This window comes from Oncorhynchus nerka, linkage group LG9b (genome assembly GCF_034236695.1).
Source record: "Oncorhynchus nerka isolate Pitt River linkage group LG9b, Oner_Uvic_2.0, whole genome shotgun sequence".
Lineage (NCBI taxonomy): Eukaryota > Metazoa > Chordata > Actinopteri > Salmoniformes > Salmonidae > Oncorhynchus > Oncorhynchus nerka.
In genome coordinates, this window is record NC_088424.1 from 37,400,373 (window position 1) to 37,422,529 (window position 22,157).

General features: G+C 47.0%; 1 protein-coding gene across 1 annotated transcript in view; it reads right to left on the reverse strand.

Annotated features, from left to right (window-relative positions):
- tcf3a (transcription factor 3a) overlaps positions 1–22,157 on the reverse strand; it is a 41,193-nt gene that overhangs the window by 8,681 nt on the left and 10,355 nt on the right. Inside the window, 16 exon segments of the mRNA XM_029643203.2 lie at positions 1,241–1,294; positions 1,958–2,090; positions 2,230–2,341; positions 2,528–2,707; positions 2,853–2,929; positions 5,354–5,432; positions 5,618–5,676; positions 5,844–5,982; positions 6,092–6,228; positions 7,639–7,741; positions 11,636–11,673; positions 11,676–11,684; positions 12,339–12,468; positions 12,968–13,008; positions 13,488–13,563; positions 14,923–14,996. Of these exon segments, the coding sequence (XP_029499063.2) occupies positions 1,241–1,294; positions 1,958–2,090; positions 2,230–2,341; positions 2,528–2,707; positions 2,853–2,929; positions 5,354–5,432; positions 5,618–5,676; positions 5,844–5,982; positions 6,092–6,228; positions 7,639–7,741; positions 11,636–11,673; positions 11,676–11,684; positions 12,339–12,468; positions 12,968–13,008; positions 13,488–13,563; positions 14,923–14,996 (1,441 nt within the window).

Here is a 22,157-nt window from a genome sequence, read left to right on the forward strand (position 1 = left end):
CCTTTCCTCGTCCCATTTTCTCCGATCGTAACAAACTAGATGGTTGGAAACTTGTTTTAATACTTGAAAGTGGCCTCATCGCCTAGTCTGCTCTCTATCTGTAATGATCTAAAAACACAGGAGCCTGACACCTTTCCAATGACTTCACATCAAAGAAGGAAAAGAGACAAGTAAAGCAAACCACTCAAGAGTATGGAGACATCCCAGGGCCTTTACCCTGAAGGATACTAGAAGGCATCAGAGAATTGGGACGCGGCCCTACCCTGGTTCTTTGTCCCGTCTAAAACTGGACCCCAGTGACAGCACACTGACCTCGGACTTGCTGCTCCAGGTTGAGTATAACATTAACGGCCTGGTGCAGAATGAGCAGTTTGGTCTGGGGTTTCTCATTAGTCAGGTGTAGCTGACACATGCGCCCCAGCTCCTTAAAGGCTTCGTTGATGTCCCGCACGCGCAGACGTTCACGGGCATTATTTGCCACCCGCCGCTCTTTCTCCCGCTCTTTCTTCAACTCCGGCGGCAGATCCTCGTCATCCTCGTCCTCATCATCGTGACTGATGAAGAGTCAATGTAGGCCAAGGGGGAGGTTTGGTTGGAAGGGATAGAAGACATATTTACTAAAGTGGACAAGACTATTACGTTCTGTTCTAATCACTTGCTAGAGAATTATTAAATGCTTTCATTCTGGGAGTGCTGTACTACAGCTTCTGGACCATTATGACAAAGAATAAGCTCTTCATTCTTTAAGCAAGAAAACAGGACTTTATATAATCCTCTAACATACTTCTGCAAACTCATATACAACATACAAACATGTTTTCTTTATCAATGTTGAAAATGTTAGGGTAAAAGCCAGGTTCATGTGCTGCAATAGCTGTGAAATGATCAAATCTAATTTCATCTCGGTTCAAGTCATCAAATTGACAATTCAAATTGATAATATACTTCCGCCATCAGTTACTAAACCTGGGGTATCCCTTTCAGAGCTTGTGTGTTATAAGAATGTGTTATAATTGCAAGATGATACAAACCTTCACTCAAGGCACCAACAACGGCACGGCTCAAGGAGAGAGAAAAGCGTTTGCTATGCCTGAGTAAATCGTTTATGCTGAAATTCTGCCAACCAGGTATAAATAAATAGATGTCAGTTTAGAATTATTCTCCCCAAAAATTTATTTGGCGTCTATATTTCTGGACACACCCCCTGAGGTGAGGCGCACATGACTGGATACAGACTTACTCTGCTCCCGTGTCTGATAGGGAGGAAGAGAAGGTCTGGAAGGAGAACGTCTCTCTGAAAACAACGGTAGACACGAAGACACACATGATAACAGTGCTAGGGAGAATCACCTCTTTTTGGGTGCTGGGGCTGTGTTAGGTTGAAATAGAGAGGGTAAACCTGCACTCCCTGAATGGACATAATCATTTTCATGGATATAATAATTTTCAACAGATGTCTTGAAAATGATCAACTAAATCGTGATAACGTTCAGTGAGAGTTTACCCCCTTTATAATAACAGCAGCACAGTCCCCACGACAAATCATTGAGCCACATTCGCTAGCCTAAGCTAACAAGATGGTTAAACAGATCAAAATGTCCCACTTCCGATACCACAACAATCACCTAGTGCTTAGGTATTGACAGGAGTTTTATTTACTTTGTAAATAGCACTGCACAAACAACACTAAAAAGAGACTGGAATGCAGTATGGTGTCGAAATGACTTAATTTGATCAATGTGCCAACTGATCAGACAATTGACACGGTAATACCTGCCAGAAAACATCTGAATCCTAACTTAAACGAGCTCTTAATGTAAACTTCCAGGTAAATCATGCATTGACGATGACGACGACTTGCCTGAACATAGAAGTCCTATACTTGCATCTCAAGAGAGTGACTGACTGATTTCAGCCATATTAATATGTCATTGCTACAGACAGAGGGCATAGTCACCTTGTTCGGGTGCGAGCCTTCGAGTCTTTCTTCTCGTCCTCTGACTTGTCAGCCACGGAGGAGTTCTCGTCATCCTCCTTGTCCTCCCTTTTGATGTCGGCGCCACTGGACGAGTGTGTGGAGCGAGAGAGGCCTGAGGGAAAATGGGGGGGATAAGTCAATGCCAAGCACAGTAGATATTTTGAGAAAGAGGAAGAGTCAATCATTTTGTCTCCTTTCCTTTCCTGAAAGGCAAGAGAGAGGAAAATAAAGAGTGACAAGGAGGAACTAACTGGTGAAGCCCTCAGGCTGGCTGCCAGGCTGGGCTGAGGGAGGGCCATGGTGACCATGCAGACCAGGACCACTAGAGGGCGGACCAGCAGAGTCCTCATGGTGGTTGGCCATCTACAGAGCAAAGGAGAAACATGGGATTCGATAGTTACAGTCCTACAGTCTCTTCATAACATAGCTGTCACATGACTATTTACATGAGGCTGTATAGAATAGCATGACAATAAATAGACAGAATCCTAAACCTTCCATATGGCTAGATATGCCCACTATAGATCTATTCATCCCTCCAGTTCTTACAAGGTTGGGCAGTCTGTTGGCCAGTCCCAGGCCAGCGTTGTTGAAGGCCTGGGCAAGACCTCCTATCCCAGCGCTGAGGAGGCTGTGCATGTCAGTCAGCCCCCCTGGGCCCCCCTGTCCCCCGGCGTGGCGCTGCAGAACGTGTATTGCCTCCTCCAGACGGTCCTCCATTTTGTTTTGCTGTAGAACATAAGGTAAGTATAACAAACGCTGTTTATTCATCAACTTCAACTCATCCAGCTTGCTTCAGACCAAGGTGTTATTCGTGATCTTTTAAGATATGTGACTACACACGTCCAGGAGTAGGACATGACATGTAACTCACCAGAGCCTGCAGTCCTCCCTCAAAGTTTGGAGAGGGTGTGGCCTGTCCCGAGCCCCGGGACCACTGAGAGGCAGAACCTACAGAGACAGAGAGACATTAAGCATCTGGACAAAAACTTTGTCTTTGAAAATAGTTGGCACAAACCGCAAGAGTGGGGCTGTCCATCTACCAGGCAAACAACAATTCGGTTGAAAAGCAGTCAACCATAACTTGTTATCTAGTAACTCTAGACAAGATGTAATCTAATTATGTCAAATTTCATTAGAGGTTTTATGGTTGGCCATTTCAGACACCACACTCAAAGCACTGGTGTCAAAGAAGAACCTAATCTGGTCGCTCGATTCCACATTGCTAGGTACAGGTGTATTTTCCCTGCCCAGTCACCTGCTATGGCCTGGGGAAAGCTAGGTACAGGTGTATTTTCCCTGCCCAGTCACCTGCTATGGCCTGGGGAAAGCTAGGTACAGGTGTATTTTCCCTGCCCGGTCACCTGCTATGGCCTGGGGAAAGCTAGGTACAGGTGTATTTTCCCTGCCCGGTCACCTGCTATGGCCTGGGGAAAGCTAGGTACAGGTGTATTTTCCCTGCCCAGTCACCTGCTATGGCCTGGGGAAAGCTAGGTACAGGTGTATTTTCCCTGCCCAGTCACCTGCTATGGCCTGGGGAAAGCTAGGTACAGGTGTATTTTCCCTGCCCAGTCACCTGCTATGGCCTAGGGAAAGCTAGGTACAGGTGTATTTTCCCTGCCCAGTCACCTGCTATGGCCTGGGGAAAGCTAGGTACAGGTGTATTTTCCCTGCCCAGTCACCTGCTATGGCCTGGGGAAAGCTAGGTACAGGTGTATTTTCCCTGCCCAGTCACCTGCTATGGCGTGGGGAAAGCTAGGTACAGGTGTATTTTCCCTGCCCAGTCACCTGCTATGGCCTGGGGAAAGCTAGGTACAGGTGTATTTTCCCTGCCCAGTCACCTGCTATGGCCTGGGGAAAGCTAGGTACAGGTGTATTTTCCCTGCCCAGTCACCTGCTATGGCCTAGGGAAAGCTAGGTACAGGTGTATTTTCCCTGCCCAGTCACCTGCTATGGCCTGGGAAAAGCTAGGTACAGGTGTATTTTCCCTGCCCAGTCACCTGCTATGGCCTGGGGAAAGCTAGGTACAGGTGTATTTTCCCTGCCCGGTCACCTGCTATGGCCTGGGGAAAGCTAGGTACAGGTGTATTTTCCCTGCCCAGTCACCTGCTATGGCCTGGGGAAAGCTAGGTACAGGTGTATTTTCCCTGCCCAGTCACCTGCTATGGCCTGGGGAAAGCTAGGTACAGGTGTATTTTCCTGCCCAGTCACCTGCTATGGCCTGGGGAAAGCTAGGTACAGGTGTATTTTCCCTGCCCAGTCACCTGCTATGGCCTGGGGAAAGCTAGGTACAGGTGTATTTTCCCTGCCCAGTCACCTGCTATGGCCTGGGAAAGCTAGGTACAGGTCCCTGCCCAGTCACCTGCTATGGCCTGGGGAAAGCTAGGTACAGGTGTATTTTCCCTGCCCAGTCACCTGCTATGGCCTGGGGAAAGCTAGGTACAGGTGTATTTTCCCTGCCCAGTCACCTGCTATGGCCTGGGGAAAGCTAGGTACAGGTGTATTTTCCCTGCCCAGTCACCTGCTATGGCCTGGGGAAAGCTAGGTACAGGTGTATTTTCCCTGCCCAGTCACCTGCTATGGCCTGGGAAAGCTAGGTACAGGTGTATTTTCCCTGCCCAGTCACCTGCTATGGCCTGGGGAAAGCTAGGCCTACAGGTGTGTATTTTCCCTGCCCAGTCACCTGCTATGGCCTGGGGAAAGCTAGGTACAGGTGTGCCCAGTCACCTGCTATGGCCTCTAGGTACAGGTGTATTTTCCCTGCCCAGTCACCTGCTATGGCCTGGGGAAAGCTAGGTACAGGTGTATTGTCCCTGCCCAGTCACCTGCTATGGCCTGGGGAAAGCTAGGTACAGGTGTACTCTCCCTGCCCAGTCACCTGCTATGGCCTGGGGAAAGCTAGGTACAGGTGTACTCTCCCTGCCCAGTCACCTGCTATGGCCTGGGGAAAGCTAGGTACAGGTGTACTCTCCCTGCCCAGTCACCTGCTATGGCCTGGGGAAAGCTAGGTACAGGTGTATTTTCCCTGCCCAGTCACCTGCTATGGCCTGGGGAAAGCTAGGTACAGGTGTACTCTCCCTGCCCAGTCACCTGCTATGGCCTGGGGAAAGCTAGGTACAGGTGTATTTTCCCTGCCCAGTCACCTGCTATGGCCTGGGGAAAGCTAGGTACAGGTGTACTCTCCCTGCCCAGTCACCTGCTATGGCCTGGGGAAAGTTAGGAAAGCTCACCTGGGCCTGGGGACAGGTGTACTCTCCCTGCCCAGTCACCTGCTATGGCCTGGGGAAAGCTAGGTACAGGTGTACTCTCCCTGCCCAGTCACCTGCTATGGCCTGGGGAAAGCTAGGTACAGGTGTACTCTCCCTGCCCAGTCACCTGCTATGGCCTGGGGAGAGCCCACTGGAGTAGATGGAGATGAAGGGAAGGTGTTGCTGTTGTGGTCCGAAGGATAAATCTACACAGAAAAAAACAATGAAACAGTCATTCAATAGTCAGATCTGTGATACAGAAAACAGTAGAACAGAAACTCTGCCTTCTCTATTATTTGCAGATTGAGTTTTATCTTAGTCTTGGTAGATAAATCAACTTTGCATAATCACTGAAGACTATGCTTGATGTGGTCTGTGCCACTCTACTCACTGATGCCAGGGCTTTGCCGATCTCATCTCCTGAGCTAGGTGGAGCTGTTCCCCGGTTGGCTGGGAGGGAACAACCGGGTAGATAGTAAACAATTAGAACTGACATTTTTACAATTTAGAGAAAAGATGAAGGAAGAAACAAAGGAAGAGCCAAAAAGTGAGAGAAAAACAGAGACAGGCAGATAAAAACAGACAGTGTACAGAGTGTCAGTGGTAGACAGTCGTACCCATGATGCTGTCTGTTCCATTGATGGGGGGTGTGTGGTTGGGGACTCCGTAGCCAGCGGACCCAGGGTGAAAGCTCCCGTTCACCTCGCTGCCGTGCAGGGGGTAGTTCTGGGGCGAAAGTGGCAACGGCTGGCGCTTCTGCACAAAAACAGGCTCAGTCATTCTCTGGGCGATGAGTGAGAGAGAAATGGTAATGTATTCTATACTACTATATAGAGAACCAGCTAGTGTGTGTTAGTAGTCGCACCAGTCTGTCCTGCGGGTTGATGGCCGTGAAGGGGGCGGGCTGGCCCAGGTGAGGGGAGTTACCCAGCACAGCAGAGTAGCCCGGCTGCCCCATCGGCCCGGCAGAACTCCACGGGTCAGGGGAGGGGTGCAGACCTTCTGTCAGGGGGGGAACCAGGAGGAGGGGTGTTTGTGTGTAAAGGGAGTGTTATAGAGGAGTGTTTGTGTGGAGGGGAGTGGTGGTGAGGGTGTACAGGGGAAAGGGGGGGATAGAAAGAGCCACCAAAAATAAGACAAGGGGTCACATTCGCCTGATGACTCCATCTTACTGTACAGACAGACGACTCACTAGCACACTGCCATAAGGTGTTTCAACAGGGAGGATGAGACAATACAGGCAGTAATGGGGCACATACATTGTGGCCAGTTTATTAGGTACACCAGCCTGTTCACAAAAATGGATCGCTCCTACAGACATCGACTCAGGTGACCGTGGATTGCTATATAAAGCAGGCACATGGCAGAGGCATTCAGTTACTGTTTGATTGAACACTAGAATGGGCTAAACAGGGGCTAAACAGGCGTAACGGTCTAAGGCATTGCAGTGCTTGAGGTGTCACTACACATCCGGGTTTGATCCCAGGCACTGTCGCAATTGTTCGTGACCAGGGGACCCATGAGGCGACGCAAAATCGACAGGTTTGCCCGGCCGGGATGTCCTTGTCCCATCGCGATCTAGCGACTCCTGTGGCGGGTTGGGCGCAATGCACGCTGACACGGTCGCCAGGTGTACGGTGTTTCCTCCGACACATTAGTGCGGCTGGCTTCCGGGTTAAGCAGGCAGTGTGTCAAGAAGTAGTGCGGCTTGGCAGGGTCGTGTTTCAGAGGACAAGACTAACTAACAATTGAATATCACAAAATTGGGGAGAAAAAGGGGTAAAAACAACAACAATTCTTACAATAAAAGAAAATAATTGTCAAAACAAGTGACTGAGCACAGTATGAGAGTCTGTGCCAGGCCCGCTGGTTCCAGTATCTCAGGAACACTCCCATCAGCTAACTACAACAAGAATCGTCTCCAGTGGGAAAGCGATCAACACTGGACAATTGAGGAATGGAAAAATGTTGCCTGGTCCGATGAACCCTGGTTCCTATTGAGTTAGGCAGTCAGGATTAGGCGTAAGCAGTATGAGTCCATGGCCTCATCCTGCCTGGTGTCAACGGTACAGGCTGGTGGTGTAATGGTGTTGGGAATGTTTTCCTGGCACACGTTAGGTCCCTTGATACCAATTGATCAACATTTCCATTCCCTGTAGAATTCAGGCTGTTCTGTATGCAAAGCAGAGTCTGACCTGGTACTAGATGAGTGTACATAATAAACCGTCCACTGAGTGTATATGACATCATTGGTCAGCTAAAATACATTATTTCAATAAATCACCTCACCCAAAACGGCATTTCACACAACTTTCTCCATGTTGCCGAGGTAGTAAAGTGGGTAAACCCATAGTGCTAAGTATATTGTGTAGTTTAGGCCCCCAGACATGATCTGGTATACACTACACTAACCTTGCATATAGAAGGAGCCGGGGTAGCCCACGTTCCCAGGCTTGGAGGCAGGATACCCTGCAGCGTCTCGGTTATAGTCCTCTCCTGAGGCTGACGCATACACCTACAGAACACACACAGTAGGGAGATGGGGGAAATCGGACACAGTAAAAAAAGGTTTCAAGTTAGTCTCACAGGCACAAGTACAGTGAAATGCCTTCCTTACAGGTTCTAAACCCAACAATACAATAAGTATATCAATGTAGTACTAAAACAACATGAGGTAGAACAAACAAGCAAAACAAATAAGAACACGAGAAGTAATTCATATACAGGGTCAGTTTCAACATCATATATACCTCTATCTGGAGTGATGGAGGTAGATATGTATAGGGGTAAGGAGACAGGGACACTGGAGTGATGGAGGTAGATATGTATAGGGGTAAGGTGACAGGGATACTGGAGTGATGGAGGTAGATATGTATAGGGGTAAGGTGACAGGGATACTGGAGTGATGGAGGTAGATATGTATAGGGGTAAGGAGACAGGGACACTGGAGTGATGGAGGTAGATATGTATAGGGGTAAGGTGACAGGGATACTGGAGTGATGGAGGTAGATATGTATAGGGGTAAGGAGACAGGGATACTGGAGTGATGGAGGTAGATATGTATAGGGGTAAGGAGACAGAGATATGTATAGGGGTAAGGTGACAGGGATACTGGAGTGATGGAGGTAGATATGTATAGGGGTAAGGTGACAGGGATACTGGAGTGATGGAGGTAGATATGTATAGGGGTAAGGAGACAGGGACACTGGAGTGATGGGGGTAGATATGTATAGGGGTAAGGTGACAGGGATACTGGAGTGATGGAGGTAGATATGTATAGGGGTAAGGTGACAGGGATACTGGATTGATAGAGGTAGATATGTATAGGGGGGAGGAGACAGGGACACTGGAGTGATAGAGGTAGATATGTATAGGGGGGAGGAGACAGGGACACTGGAGTGATAGAGGTAGATATGTATAGGGGTGAGGAGACAGGGACACTGGAGTGATAGAGGTAGATATGTATAGGGGTAAGGTGACAGGGATACTGGAGTGATGGAGGTAGATATGTATAGGGGTAAGGAGACAGGGACACTGGAGTGATGGAGGTAGATATGTATAGGGGTAAGGTGACAGGGATACTGGAGTGATGGAGGTAGATATGTATAGGGGTAAGGAGACAGGGATACTGGAGTGATGGAGGTAGATATGTATAGGGGTAAGGTGACAGGGATACTGGAGTGATGGAGGTAGATATGTATAGGGGTAAGGTGACAGGGATACTGGAGTGATGGAGGTAGATATGTATAGGGGTAAGGAGACAGGGATACTGGAGTGATGGAGGTAGATATGTATAGGGGTAAGGAGACAGGGATACTGGAGTGATGGAGGTAGATATGTATAGGGGTAAGGTGACAGGGATACTGGAGTGATGGAGGTAGATATGTATAGGGGTAAGGAGACAGGGATACTGGAGTGATGGAGGTAGATATGTATAGGGGTAAGGAGACAGAGATATGTATAGGGGTAAGGTGACAGAGATACTGGAGTGATGGAGGTAGATATGTATAGGGGTAAGGAGACAGGGATACTGGAGTGATGGAGGTAGATATGTATAGGGGTAAGGAGACAGGGATACTGGAGTGATAGAGGTAGATATATATAGGGGTAAGGAGACAGGGATACTGGAGTGATGGAGGTAGATATGTATAGGGGTAAGGTGACAGGGATACTGGAGTGATGGAGGTAGATATATATAGGGGTAAGGAGACAGGGATACTGGAGTGATGGAGGTAGATATGTATAGGGGTAAGGAGACAGGGATACTGGAGTGATGGAGGTAGATATGTATAGGGGTAAGGAGACAGGGATACTGGAGTGATGGAGGTAGATATGTATAGGGGTAAGGTGACTAGGCAACAGAATATATGATAAACAGAGTAGCAGCAGCGTATATGATGATTGTATGTGTGTGTGTGTGTGTGTGTGTGTGCATATATAGAGTCAGTATAAATGTGTGTGAGCAAATGAAGTAAGTGTGTGTGCGAGTGTGTAGAGTCCTGTGAGTGTGTAGAGTCCTGTGAGTGAGCATAGAGACTAAAATACAAGGGTCAACTCAGATAGTCTGTGTAGCCATTTTGTTAGCTATTTAGCAGTCTTATGGCTTGGGGATAGAAGCTTTTCAGGAGCCTGTTGGTGTCTATGGATTGGTTGGCTGGGGTCTGTAACATGGTATTTTCTAATGATTCCCAAGTTATCTGAAATAGTAGACTGTGTGTGGTCAAAACCTTGTATCCTGTCTTGATTAGGCCACCCACCCACACACACATTGAATACTGCTCAAATGGTTGGTATGTCAATTGAGGAGTACATTTGTACTTTCTCTTTTTACTGCTTAATTCAAAATCAACAGCCTCTATGGCATTTGAGGACACTGGGGCTTTGTCTTTACTATTGAACTAAGCAGTGTGGAAGGTTTTCTTAGGGGATGTTCTGTTACTAAGACAACAAACAGATTTTAAACAGACAAGAAGTCCACACACACAGTTATAGTAAAGTATCCTTTTGGTCACATGAACTAGCCTATACAAAGTACAAGATAAACTCTGTGTGCTCCTGTACAATCTGCTGGATGTAGGTTCAGTAAACTGCCTTGAACCAATGACAGGGAGGCTGCCATTAACCAATAACAATATCTGAACTCCTTATGTTCTGTTACCAAGACAACAAATTCATTCTTTACTGGCTCAGAAGGAGCCATAAACCCAAAGTTTCTTCTCTGTGATCACAGGGTCTTACGGCTAGGTTTGAGATGTATACGGTGTGTCTGTGCTAGTGTGTGTTTTGGTTAACACACATGATCCAGTCTTCTCTCAGGCTTACAGAGCATCACACAGAATTGATAGTTGTCTCTGGCATGTCACTAAAGAGGTGAAGGTCCTGAGGTTGTGAACTAGCAGATGCCACAGAATCAGTCCAATTCTGGCAGGCATGAGATAATAAAACTATGGGCCAGGCGACTCAGTTCCTACACAGTGAAGTTGTTTCTCTAATTTGATTAAACAGAGAGAGGAATAGAGGGTGAGAGGAAGAGAGGAAGAGAGGAAGAGGGGGAGAGGGAATGGAGAGATGCACTCCTAATTACTGTGCCATCTGCCCATTCCTGGACTGCAGCCAACTCTACAGGCAGCTGGGATAGAGGGATGGGGGAGGGAGAAAAGAGTGAGATGGAGGAAAAGAGAGCGGGGGAGGGTGAGAGAGAAACAGAAAGGAGGGTTGGAGCAAGTAGAACTCACAAGAGGGAGATGGAGAGAAAAAAAGAGGGAGGGGAGAGAAGGAAAAAGATGGAAGGTGAACAGTCGACACTGTATAGAGGAGGTTTAGTGAAGTCATCAAGCCTCATTCTTTACCTTAAGCAATGGACGGGTGAGAATGCTGGGCTGGAAGGAATGCATGCACATCTATAAAATAAATGGCCTACAAATAAAACCCACTATAAATACAGAAGTCTAAATAAATGAATGGGTGAATGAGTGGGGCTCAGTTTATTTTTTCACCTCGTTGGCAATGCAAAAGCACAGCTGTGGGGCTGGAGGCCCTCTCTCTCTGCCAGTTTGGCTGCCGTTCTAAAATCCGGGGTTATAGTCTGGGGATTGGTGTGCTTCCACATTACACACACTGACAATGAGGGCTGGGAGGCAGTTTAGGCATGGGGGATGCAGAACATGTGTGTGTAAGGGAGTGGGTTGGGTGAATGTTTTAGATGAGGGAGCATTCCTGAGAGTGAGTGGGGAAAGGTTTGAATATGGTTGGGTGACACGGTTTCTTGCGTAGGTGGACTCATTTTGGGTTGGAAGGGGCAAAAGGTCTGAAACAGGTTTGTGTTCTTCAGGGACAATAGGCAGACTAAGGTGTGGCAGTCTGGTACTAGGAGGTAATGGTGGGAGGAGGAGGGGGGGGCAGTACTTACTGAAGAGGGCAGGCCAGGGGGAACTTTCCGTATCTTTTTGGCTGGCCATCTGAGGAGACACACACAGTGAGTACATAGATGAAACAACAGAGTTATGAATGCAGTGTTAACAGTTCGGGCATATCGATGAATGGGTTCATTCATGCTGTCCATTAGGTAAGCTCTGTGCTGGTAGGAATATGTCTTTATGAGCCTTTATAAATGCCTTAATCAAACAGAATCTTATCCAACCAGTGTGTTTATGCAATGGTGTCACACACACACACACACTCCTCCCATTGAACCCCTGGTTGGTTTAGCAGAAGTGAGATTTCTCTGGTTGTTATTTTAAACATCAGTAGGAGAAGTGAGGGTAATCACAGTCCTACAAATACACCAGAATAAAGAGCAACTCCTTCACATAGTAATAGTATTAGTGGAGTGGATATGGTCGTGAATTCCATGTGATTTTACAAGGGACCTGCCAATTAGGTGACACTATGAATTGTTTCATGTAATTCAACTGCAGTAAGAATTAGCAGTAGAAATAGAACTGGAAGCTCATTTAAAAAAAGACCCTCCAATATGACTAGAAGGAAACACCATGGAACACTGCTTTACATTGGAATGTTGGTTCTACATTGGAATGTCGGTTCTACATTGGAATGTGTGCTCCATCTTCCTTGCATTCTATGGGATAATATTCTGTGGTTTCTGTCCTTACCCATGCTCTCCTGGGTGGATCTCCTGCGAGGGTTGAACTGGGAAGGGTAGAACTGGGAGCCTGACTTCAGACCCGAGGGGGACAGGGCATCAGGACTGGGCATGGGCATCTCACTGGGCATAAAGCCCGGCTACACGGGAGGAGAGAAGACCAGGTCAGTCACACAAATACTGCTAGAGACAGTAATGTTTACAGAGGGGACGAGAAGGACGAGGGGAGCAGGGCGAGGGGACGAGAAGGACGAGGGGAGCAGGACGAGGGGAGCAGGAGAGAGGACGAGAAGGACGAGGGGAGCAGGGCGAGGGGACGAGAAGGACGAGGGGAGCAGGACGAGGGGAGCAGGAGAGAAGACGAGAAGGATGAGGGGAGCAGGGCGAGGGGACGAGAAGGACGAGGGGAGCAGGGCGAGGGGACGAGAAGGACGAGGGGAGCAGGCGAGAGGACGAGAAGGACGAGGGGAGCAGGGCGAGGGGACGAGAAGGACGAGGGGAGCAGGGCGAGGTGACGAGAAGGACGATGGGAGCAGATTCACAATAAAAATGACTCAGCGGAAGAGACCACAGCTACAGATGGGAGAGCTAGTCACAAGAGGGGAAAAAACAAGTTGGAAAATAAGTGACTGATTTTACCTGTGCTCCAAAAGAAGAGTAAGGTCCTCGCTCAGCTTTGCCTGTAAAAACAGAGGGACAATCAGGGCAGGACATGGTAAAAACCTTTAAAGGCCTTTTCACTCATCTCCAGCACATTAACAACCAATCTGACCTGTTCACCTTTCTCCAGTTGGGCCCCTTATCTGCCACCCGCCCGCCGTGTGAGGTGCTCTATATGAAGGCTTGTATTTATGACTTTAGACAGGATCAAAACAACTTGGCTCGTTATAGAGGGTCCGAGGGTAATTAAAGCCTAACCCCCATCTCTGCTCTCCTGACAGCTCAGCTGAGAGACACACAAACATGCTATAGGCCACACTAATCCCTTGGGAGAGGTTCGTTTGTGCACCTAAACCCCTCAACCCCCCCGCCCTTTGTCATGATGGGGACGTCCAATCAGCTGAGCTAAATTAAATGGAAGGCCAGGGAGAGAACCTGTTCCAGATACAAGATCTAAAACATAGGCCAGGATGGAGGAAATATATTCAGATCTCCTTACCCACAATTCCTGAGCCGAACATAGGGGTGGAAGCCAGGCATTCGTGCTCATTGTAATGAGTTCCTTCACCATAACCCTGGAGGGATGAAGAGAAACAGACAAAAGAGAGAGATGAAGAATTTAAATCAAATGCTCTGTCTTAAAACAGATTCAACATGACCATCTACAAGCAAAACACACTGTGCCTGTGAGCTCTTTGGACCAAACTGTTATGTCCAGATAAGACTAGTCATATGGATGAGTAATATCCCCGGTGGACGATATCAGGGATATGGATTAGTAACATGTTGATGTTGATACACTACATGACCAAAAGTATGTGGACACCAGCTTGTTGTACAGCCCATTCCAAAATCATGGACATTAACATATAGAAGCCTCCACTCTTCTAGGAAGGCTTTTAACTAGATGTTGGAACATTGCATGACTTGTTCTTGTGGCTGAATGGAAACATTAGTGAAGTTGGGCATTTAGGCCTGGCTAGAAGTTGGTGTTCCAATTATCCCAAAGGTGTTCGATGGGGTTGAGGTCAGGGCTCTGTGCAGTCCAGTTAAGTTCTTCTACACAGATCGATACATTTTTGTATAGACCTCGATTTGTGCATGGGGACAATGTCATGCTGAAACAGGAAAGGGAATGCCCCAAACTGTCGCCACAAAAGTTGGAATTACAGAATCGTCTAGAATGTCATTGTATGCTGTAGCGTTAAGATTTAAATTCCCTGGAACTAAGGGGCCTAGTCCAAACCATGAAAAACAGCCCCAGACCATTATTCCTCCTCCACCAAACTTTACAGTTGGCACTATGCATTGGGGCAGGTAGCGTTCTCCTGGCATCCGCCAAACTCAGATTTGTCCCCAGACGGTGAAGTGTGATTCATCACTCCAGAGAACACGTTTTCACTGCTCGGCATTGCACATGGTGATCTTAGGCTTGTGTTTCGGCTGCTCAGCCATGGAAACCCATTTCATGAAGCTCTCGACGAACAGTTCATGTGCTAACGTTGCTTCCAGAGGCAGTTTGGAACTCGGTAGTGAGTGTTGCAACGTGCTTCACCACTCGGCGGTCCCGTTCTGGGAGCTTGTGTGGCCTACCATGTCGCAGCTGAGCCATTGTTGCTCCTAGATGTTTTCACTTCACAATAACAGCAATTACAGTTGACCAGGGCAACTCGAGCAGGGCAGAAATTTGATGAACTGACTTTTTGGAAAGCTGGCATCCTATGACGGTGCCACGTTGAAAGTCATGAGCTCATCAGTAAGGCCATCCTACTGTCAATGGTTGTCTATGGAGATTGCATGGAGGTGTGCTCGATTTTATACACCCGTCAGCAATGGGTGTGGCTGAACTAGCCGAATCCACTAATTTGAATTGGTGTCCACATACACTTGCACTATATATACACACAAAAGTGTAGTGTGCAGTGTTCCCTTACCCGTCCCTGGTTGAAGGAAGGGCTGTTCTGTTCTCCAGATGCCCAGGGGGTAGAACTGCTTCGCTCATCCATACCTAGAACACAGACCATGGAACACAGGGTTAGACCTGAGAGGTGTTGGGACTGGAAAAGGAGGGAGAAAAGGAGCAACTAAATACTTATTCTAAATTACCCCTAGTCCCCCCCACCAGAGTATTGATAGGTTTGAGTGGGTTGGAAATGTGTGCAGAATATGCCAAAAATTCCACCCAGCCAATCAAGGTGGAGCATTACCATAACCTCAATACCCATCCAATCTTTTCAGAGCCACACTAGTACCTAGAAGATAGAGGCTGGAGGGTGGCCTGCTTCCGAACTGCCTGGGAGTGCTCCAAATAACCTTTGGTTGAGCACTGCTACTTCAGCTCCCAGTGTCCACTCTGCCACTAACATGCTGCCGCGGGTTCACCACACACAATCAGGACACAGGTTGAAATATCACAAATGAACTCTGAACCAACTATATTAATTTGGGGACAGGTCAAAAAAAAAAATGTATGGCAACATTTATGGCAATTTAGCTAGCTAGCTTGCTGTTGCTAGCTAATTTGTCCTGGGAAAAAACATTGGGTTGTTATTTTACAAATGCACAAGGTCCTCTACACCGACAAAAGGGTAAACAGTGTTTTAGTAATCGCTCCTCCTTCAGGCTTCTTCTTTAGACTTTATATGGAGGTTGGCAACCAACTTTAATTTAAGGTGCATTACCACTACCAACTGGATTATGGACCTCAGTTCATCTTTCAATCACCCACGTCGGTATACGCTCCTAAAAACCAATGAGGAGATGGGAAAGACGGGACTTGCAGCGCGTCAAGCGTCACAAATAGAACCAAGTTCTATTTTAGCACCTGGCTACACAGACACGTGTGAGCAGTGTGGGTGCAATGCTTGAAAAACACGTTAACTGTCTTTAAAGATGATTCGTAAAAATCCAAATAACTTCACAGATCTTCATGGTAAAGGGTTTAAACACCGTTTCCCATGCTTATTCAATTAACCATAAACAATTAATGAACATGCACCTGTGCAATTAAGGTCACAGTTATGAAAACTTAGTACACTAAAAAGAGGCCTTTCTACTGACTCTGAAAGACACCAAAAGGAAGATGCCCAGGTTCCCTGCTCATCAGTGTGAAGATGAGGCCTGTTGTAAGGCAGGTCCTCACCAAACATCACCAGCAACAACATCACCTATGGGCACAAACCCACCGTCGCTGGACCAGACAGGCCTGGCAAAAAGTGCTCTTCACTGACGAGTTGCGGTTTTGTCTCACCAGGAGTGATGGTCAGATTCGCATTTATCGTCTAAGGAATGGGCGTTACACGGAGGCCTGTACTCTGGAGCGGGATCGATTTGAAGGTGGTCTGGTGCGGTGTGTCACAGCGTCATCGGACTGAGCTTGTGGTCATCGCAGGCAATCTCAATGCTGTGCGTTACAGGGAAGACATCCTCCTCCCTCATGTGGTACCCTTCCTGCAGGCTTATCCTGACATGACCTTCCAGCAAGACAGGTATGTCAGTGTTCTGCCATGGCCAGTGAAGAGCCCGGATCTCAATCCTATTGAGCACGTCTGGGACCTGTTCGGCGGGTGAGGGCTAGGGCCACTCCCCCCCAGAAATGTCCGGGAACTTGTAGGTGCCTTGGTGGAAGAGTGGGGTAACATCTCACAGCAAGAACTGGCAAATCTGGTGCAGTCCATGAGATGTACTGCAGTACTTAATGCAGCTGGTGGCCACACCAGATACTGACTGTTACTTTTGACCCCCCCTTTGTTCAGGGACACATTATTCAATTTCTGATAGTCACATGTCTGTGGAACTTGTTCAGTTTGTCTCAGTTTTTGAATATTTTTATGTTCATACAAATATTTACACATGTTAAGTTGCTGAAAATAAAACGCAGTTGAAAATAAAAACTGTTTTTTTTTTTTGCAGAGTATGTGTGTACATTTATTTAGTGACAGGAGCAGTGTGGTCAGCATGTTAGTGTGGCTAAGAGCTGTAGGAAGTTTGAATAATTAACACCAAGCATGAGGCTCCTACAATCATCCTCAACATTTATCATTCTCCCACTTCACTCCTTTACATTTTTCCACAGCAATGCAGTAGCAGTTAATATCCCCATCCCCTTACACCCTCTTTGCATGACAACAGACTAAGGGCTACACATTAACAGAAGGGACACAAGTCATGTAGCCATGTTGTCCCTGGTCAAATGATTAGCATTGAAAAAGGAGGAAAGTAGGAAGAGTGTTTTAAAAATTGGTGAAGCAGCAATTCTCTCCCTCCAACCTCCTCTCTTACCACTACCCAGCATCTCTGGGGGGAAGCTGTGGCTTAATTGTGGGCTGATCTGCATAATAGTGCATATTAATGAGGCGCTGCTCTATGAATATTCATATTTTTTTGTTTTGTTGTCTAATTAAAAAAACAGAGAGGCGGAGGCGAGCGGGTAGGAAGACGACGATCAGCCATCGAGGAGAATGATGGTCCAGAGTGGAGTGAGCTGCTACATCACCGTGACAACTGATCTATAGGAGAGATGCCAGCAGAATGGCAGATGGAGGAGACGAGGGGCTTGTTGCCTCAACGGGATGTCACTCTCCATGTCAATCAGTAGTGAGGAAATGTACACAGCAGAGACATAGAACAGCACACAAGGACCAGTCCCTTCCTCTGCTGAAAATGACAAGTGTTTCTCCTAGTCATTTCCCAGGGAGATCGCAAAGGTGCCAACTGAAGGGATCATTGACCAGGGACCTCACGATATCACCAAACGCAGGTGACGATACGATATGTATTAGGATTCTCACGATTCTATATGTAGTGTGATTCAATACTGTGATTTTTTAAATTTCATGTTCCAAACATATTTCTCACCACATGCCTGCTGCACAGGGATTAGAGAGCCATGAGAAAAACAGTGTTGATCAGTCATGGAAATAAAAGTGCTGAAAACATGTTGGCGCCCTATTTATAAAAGATGAACAACAAGCTATGAAGGAAACACACTGAAGTTTTGGTGCAGGTACAGCAGGTACAGCAAACTAGAAATACAATCAAATATAATATCCCGATATGCAACTATCAATCTACCCCCCCATCACTGAGTGTAAAAAAACATTAACACCGGTTCTTTCCATGTTAGACTGCCCAGCTGAATCCAAGTCAAATCTATGATCCCTTATTGATGTCACTTATTAAATCCACTTCAATCAGTGTAGATGAAGGGGAGGAAACAGGTTAAAGGATTTTTAGGCTTCGAGACAATTGAGACATGGATTGTGTGTGTGCCATTCAGAGGTGGAATGTGCAAGACAAAATAATTAAGTGTCATTGAACAGGGTATGGTGGTAGGTGCCAGGCACATAGATTTGTGTCAAGAACAGCAACGCTGCTGGGTTTCACACTCAACAGTTTCCTGTGTGTATGAAGGATAGTCCACAACCCAAAGGACATCCAGCTGACTTGACAACTGTGGGAAGCATTGGTCAACATGGGTCAGCATCCCTGTGGAACATTTGACACCTTGTGGAGTCCATTCCCCGACGAATTGAGGCTGTTCTGGGGGCAAGGGGGGGGGTGCAACTCAATATTATGAAGGTGTTCCAAATGTTTGGTATTCACCCACATTTAAATGTAATCTAATAATAATAAATATATATATTTTTTTTAACTTTGTCGCAGCTTAGCATTTGTACCTTTTGGCATGTGCTAAACTGCGAGCCTAAAAATCACCTTCTGACTACTTGTTCAGACCACAGTCTAGATATCCACAAGATGCGTTAAACTTGAGGTTAACCATCTCCATAACCCTGTCGAGGGCTGCCAAGACAAACATTATGAGGACGTCTTGGTGTGGTCTCCTCCTCCTGCCAAACCAGGCCGGACCTCAGATGCCATCTTCACAAGCCACACAATCCACATTCCCCTCAAGTCAACAGTATGAATGGGCGCCTAAAATGGAGTCATCTGAAGAATGTGGAAGACTTAGCATAGCCGCTGGGGTAGGAAATGAACACGGTGAGTATCCCTTACTGCTCTTTAGGAAGACTGACAGGTGCAAAGGAGGGGAGATCCAGATCTGAACTGACACCATGGGGATAAAGGAGAGCTCTGCAGGTACCTAGAACCCCTGGCCCCGGGCTATTCACAGATTCTCCTGGGGAGGGAAGGGAGGACTGGAAGTCAGGAGGGAATGGAGAGGGGGTTTGGAATGCATTGAAGGAAGTGCTCTCCTAGACCTTCTGGGTTAAGTTGTAAGTAGCATCACGACTCTTATTGCAAGGTATTTTTATGGTTGTCCAGGGATTTGAAAAAGGTATGGAGGGAAAGTTCATTTTAACCAGGGAGATACAAATATGAAGACTGTTTCACACCACACAAATGACTCACATTGAGAGGGAGAGCGCAAGTGAGCAACTCTGAAGTAAAACATCAAAATAGCTTTCATGCATATTCATTACGAATTCACATTTTTTTTATTCCACATTTTCCTTCTAATTAACAGAGCTGCTGATTAGTAGATGGAGAGAATAAGTAACAGACTCATCTAAGTAGACTCCTCTGTATTGCTCAAACTTCAAATGGCTGCCTCCTACAAGTCGTTGCCATGACAGCCTGATATAAGACACTACTACAACAGAGAAAACAACAGAGCTCCTGTCCACAAATCCCTTGTTTCACACATCCATAGAAATAGTTAGAAGAAAGGACTCCGTATTGAACTCCACATGTTATGGACTCAAAGTATGACAAATTAACCAATCATCTTGACAGTGGTTTCTCTACTATGTTGCAGAGCCATTGCTGACTAGAACAACCCTAACATACGTGAGGCAAGGACTTTACACCGTAACCACTTTTATGGGGTTTGCCGGCAGGGAATCTTGTGTGCATGCGTGCGTGCGTACGTCAGTGAATGTCTCAGAGAGCGAGAGGGTTGAGTCAGGACAGACACGTTCACTATTGCGAGCCTTCCCTTTAAACCCGGGCCTCACCACCCCTTTAAGAGACTGAGGCTGGTCTATAATTAACACAGGAAGAGATAGTGGAAACGGAGCAGTCAGTCTGAGTCACTGGCTCTGAGGCTACAGGACTAAAACACAGGGAACATGCAGAAACATGTACACACTTAAGAGGTGTACTGTCTGTCTACACTTTCTTCTTTCTCCTGTATGACAGAAATGTGAGTCACCCAGACAAGGCAAAATGACTAATAAGTATTAAGGAGCGCGATTGTGATTTAAGGAATGTCTAGAATGGAAATGCAACAGTATAGTGTATGATGCGTCTCAAATGATTCATACAAGCCGGTGTTAAGATGCCGAGAGGACAATATTAAACACCAATTTGACATTAAACTTCAACATGATTAGGCATGCTACTTTAATATTGAAGATATTTTTGAAATTATTGAAGTTAGAAGCTACAAGCATTAGGCTAAAACCTTCAGAAAATGCTGACCTTAGTAGCGGGCTCAACGCAACTGGAAAGCCTCTTTATATTCTAGACAATGTATGTTATGTTTAAAGCTCTGTGGTTTGAGCAGTCAGACATAGTATGCCTCTAGACCACACAAGGAATCCAATTCGTATGCAAATCTGATCGAGTTACTAAATTACCAATTCCATTTCCATTCACATGAAGGAAACTTCCTAAAGAACAGAAAGTTCATGCAAAACACACTCTGCTCTTCTGCATTTAGCCAAAGCCAGGGTTTAAAAATACCAGTTCAGATTCTCAGTTTCTGGTTGCCAGTAAATGAAACTTGGTTGGAAGTTAGGTGGCACCTCAAGGGAATCGCACATACCCACCTAATGTCAGAGAGAACCAGGGATGCATGACAGCTCCTATGGGTAGAAGTTTGTCCTTGACACAGATCAATGATCAGTTTACCCCTCCCCCAAAACAGACCTTAGCCCAGTATCCAGGGCCAGGGTAAATTCATCCTAATCCATGAGTCCTTGACAATACATGGCAGCCATTTTACACCTGACAGGGATGAGCCCGAGCACCAGAGAAAAAACAGCCATTTTACACCCGACAGGGATGAGCCCGAGCACCAGAGAAAAAACAGCCATTTTACACCCGATAGGGATGAGCCCGAGCACCAGAGAAAAAAACAGCCATTTTACACCCGACAGGGATGAGCCCGAGCACCAGAGAAAAAAACAGCCATTTTACACCCGACAGGGATGAGCCCGAGCACCAGAGAAAAAAACAGCCATTTTACACCCGACAGGGATGAGCCCGAGCACCAGAGAAAAAACAGCCATTTTACACCCGACAGGGATGAGCCCGAGCACCAGAGAAAAAACAGCCATTTTACACCCGACAGGGATGAGCCCGAGCACCAGAGAAAAAACAGCCATTTTACACCCGACAGGGATGAGCCCGAGCACCAGAGAAAAAACAGCCATTTTACACCCGACAGGGATGAGCCCGAGCACCAGAGAAAAACAGCCATTTTACACCCGACAGGGATGAGCCCGAGCACCAGAGAAAAAACAGCCATTTTACACCCGACAGGGATGAGCCCGAGCACCAGAGGAAAACAGCCATTTTACACCCGACAGGGATGAGCCCGAGCACCAGAGGAAAACAGCCATTTTACACCCGACAGGGATGAGCCCGAGCACCAGAGGAAAACAGCCATTTTACACCCGACAGGGATGAGCCCGAGCACCAGAGAAAAACAGCCATTTTACACCCGACAGGGATGAGCCCGAGCACCAGAGGAAAACAGCCATTTTACACCCGACAGGGATGAGCCCGAGCACCAGAGAAAAAACAGCCATTTTACACCCGACAGGGATGAGCCCGAGCACCAGAGAAAAAACAGCCATTTTACACCCGACAGGGATGAGCCCGAGCACCAGAGAAAAAACAGCCATTTTACACCCGACAGGGATGAGCCCGAGCACCAGAGAAAAACAGCCATTTTACACCCGACAGGGATGAGCCCGAGCACCAGAGGAAAACAGCTCATCTAAATCAAAATGTATATAAAAAGGCAAAGCAGAGAAGATACTAACTAATGGTACCCAGGAGAAGGTATGGCAGAGATCCAGAACCTTCCCTCAGAAAGCCTCATCATTCTCATTGTGAAAATATGGGTGGGGTGGGGTGAGGGGGCTGGGGGGGTTCCTGGGTGAAATCATACACTGGGCCACATATGTTGCCTGCCTAT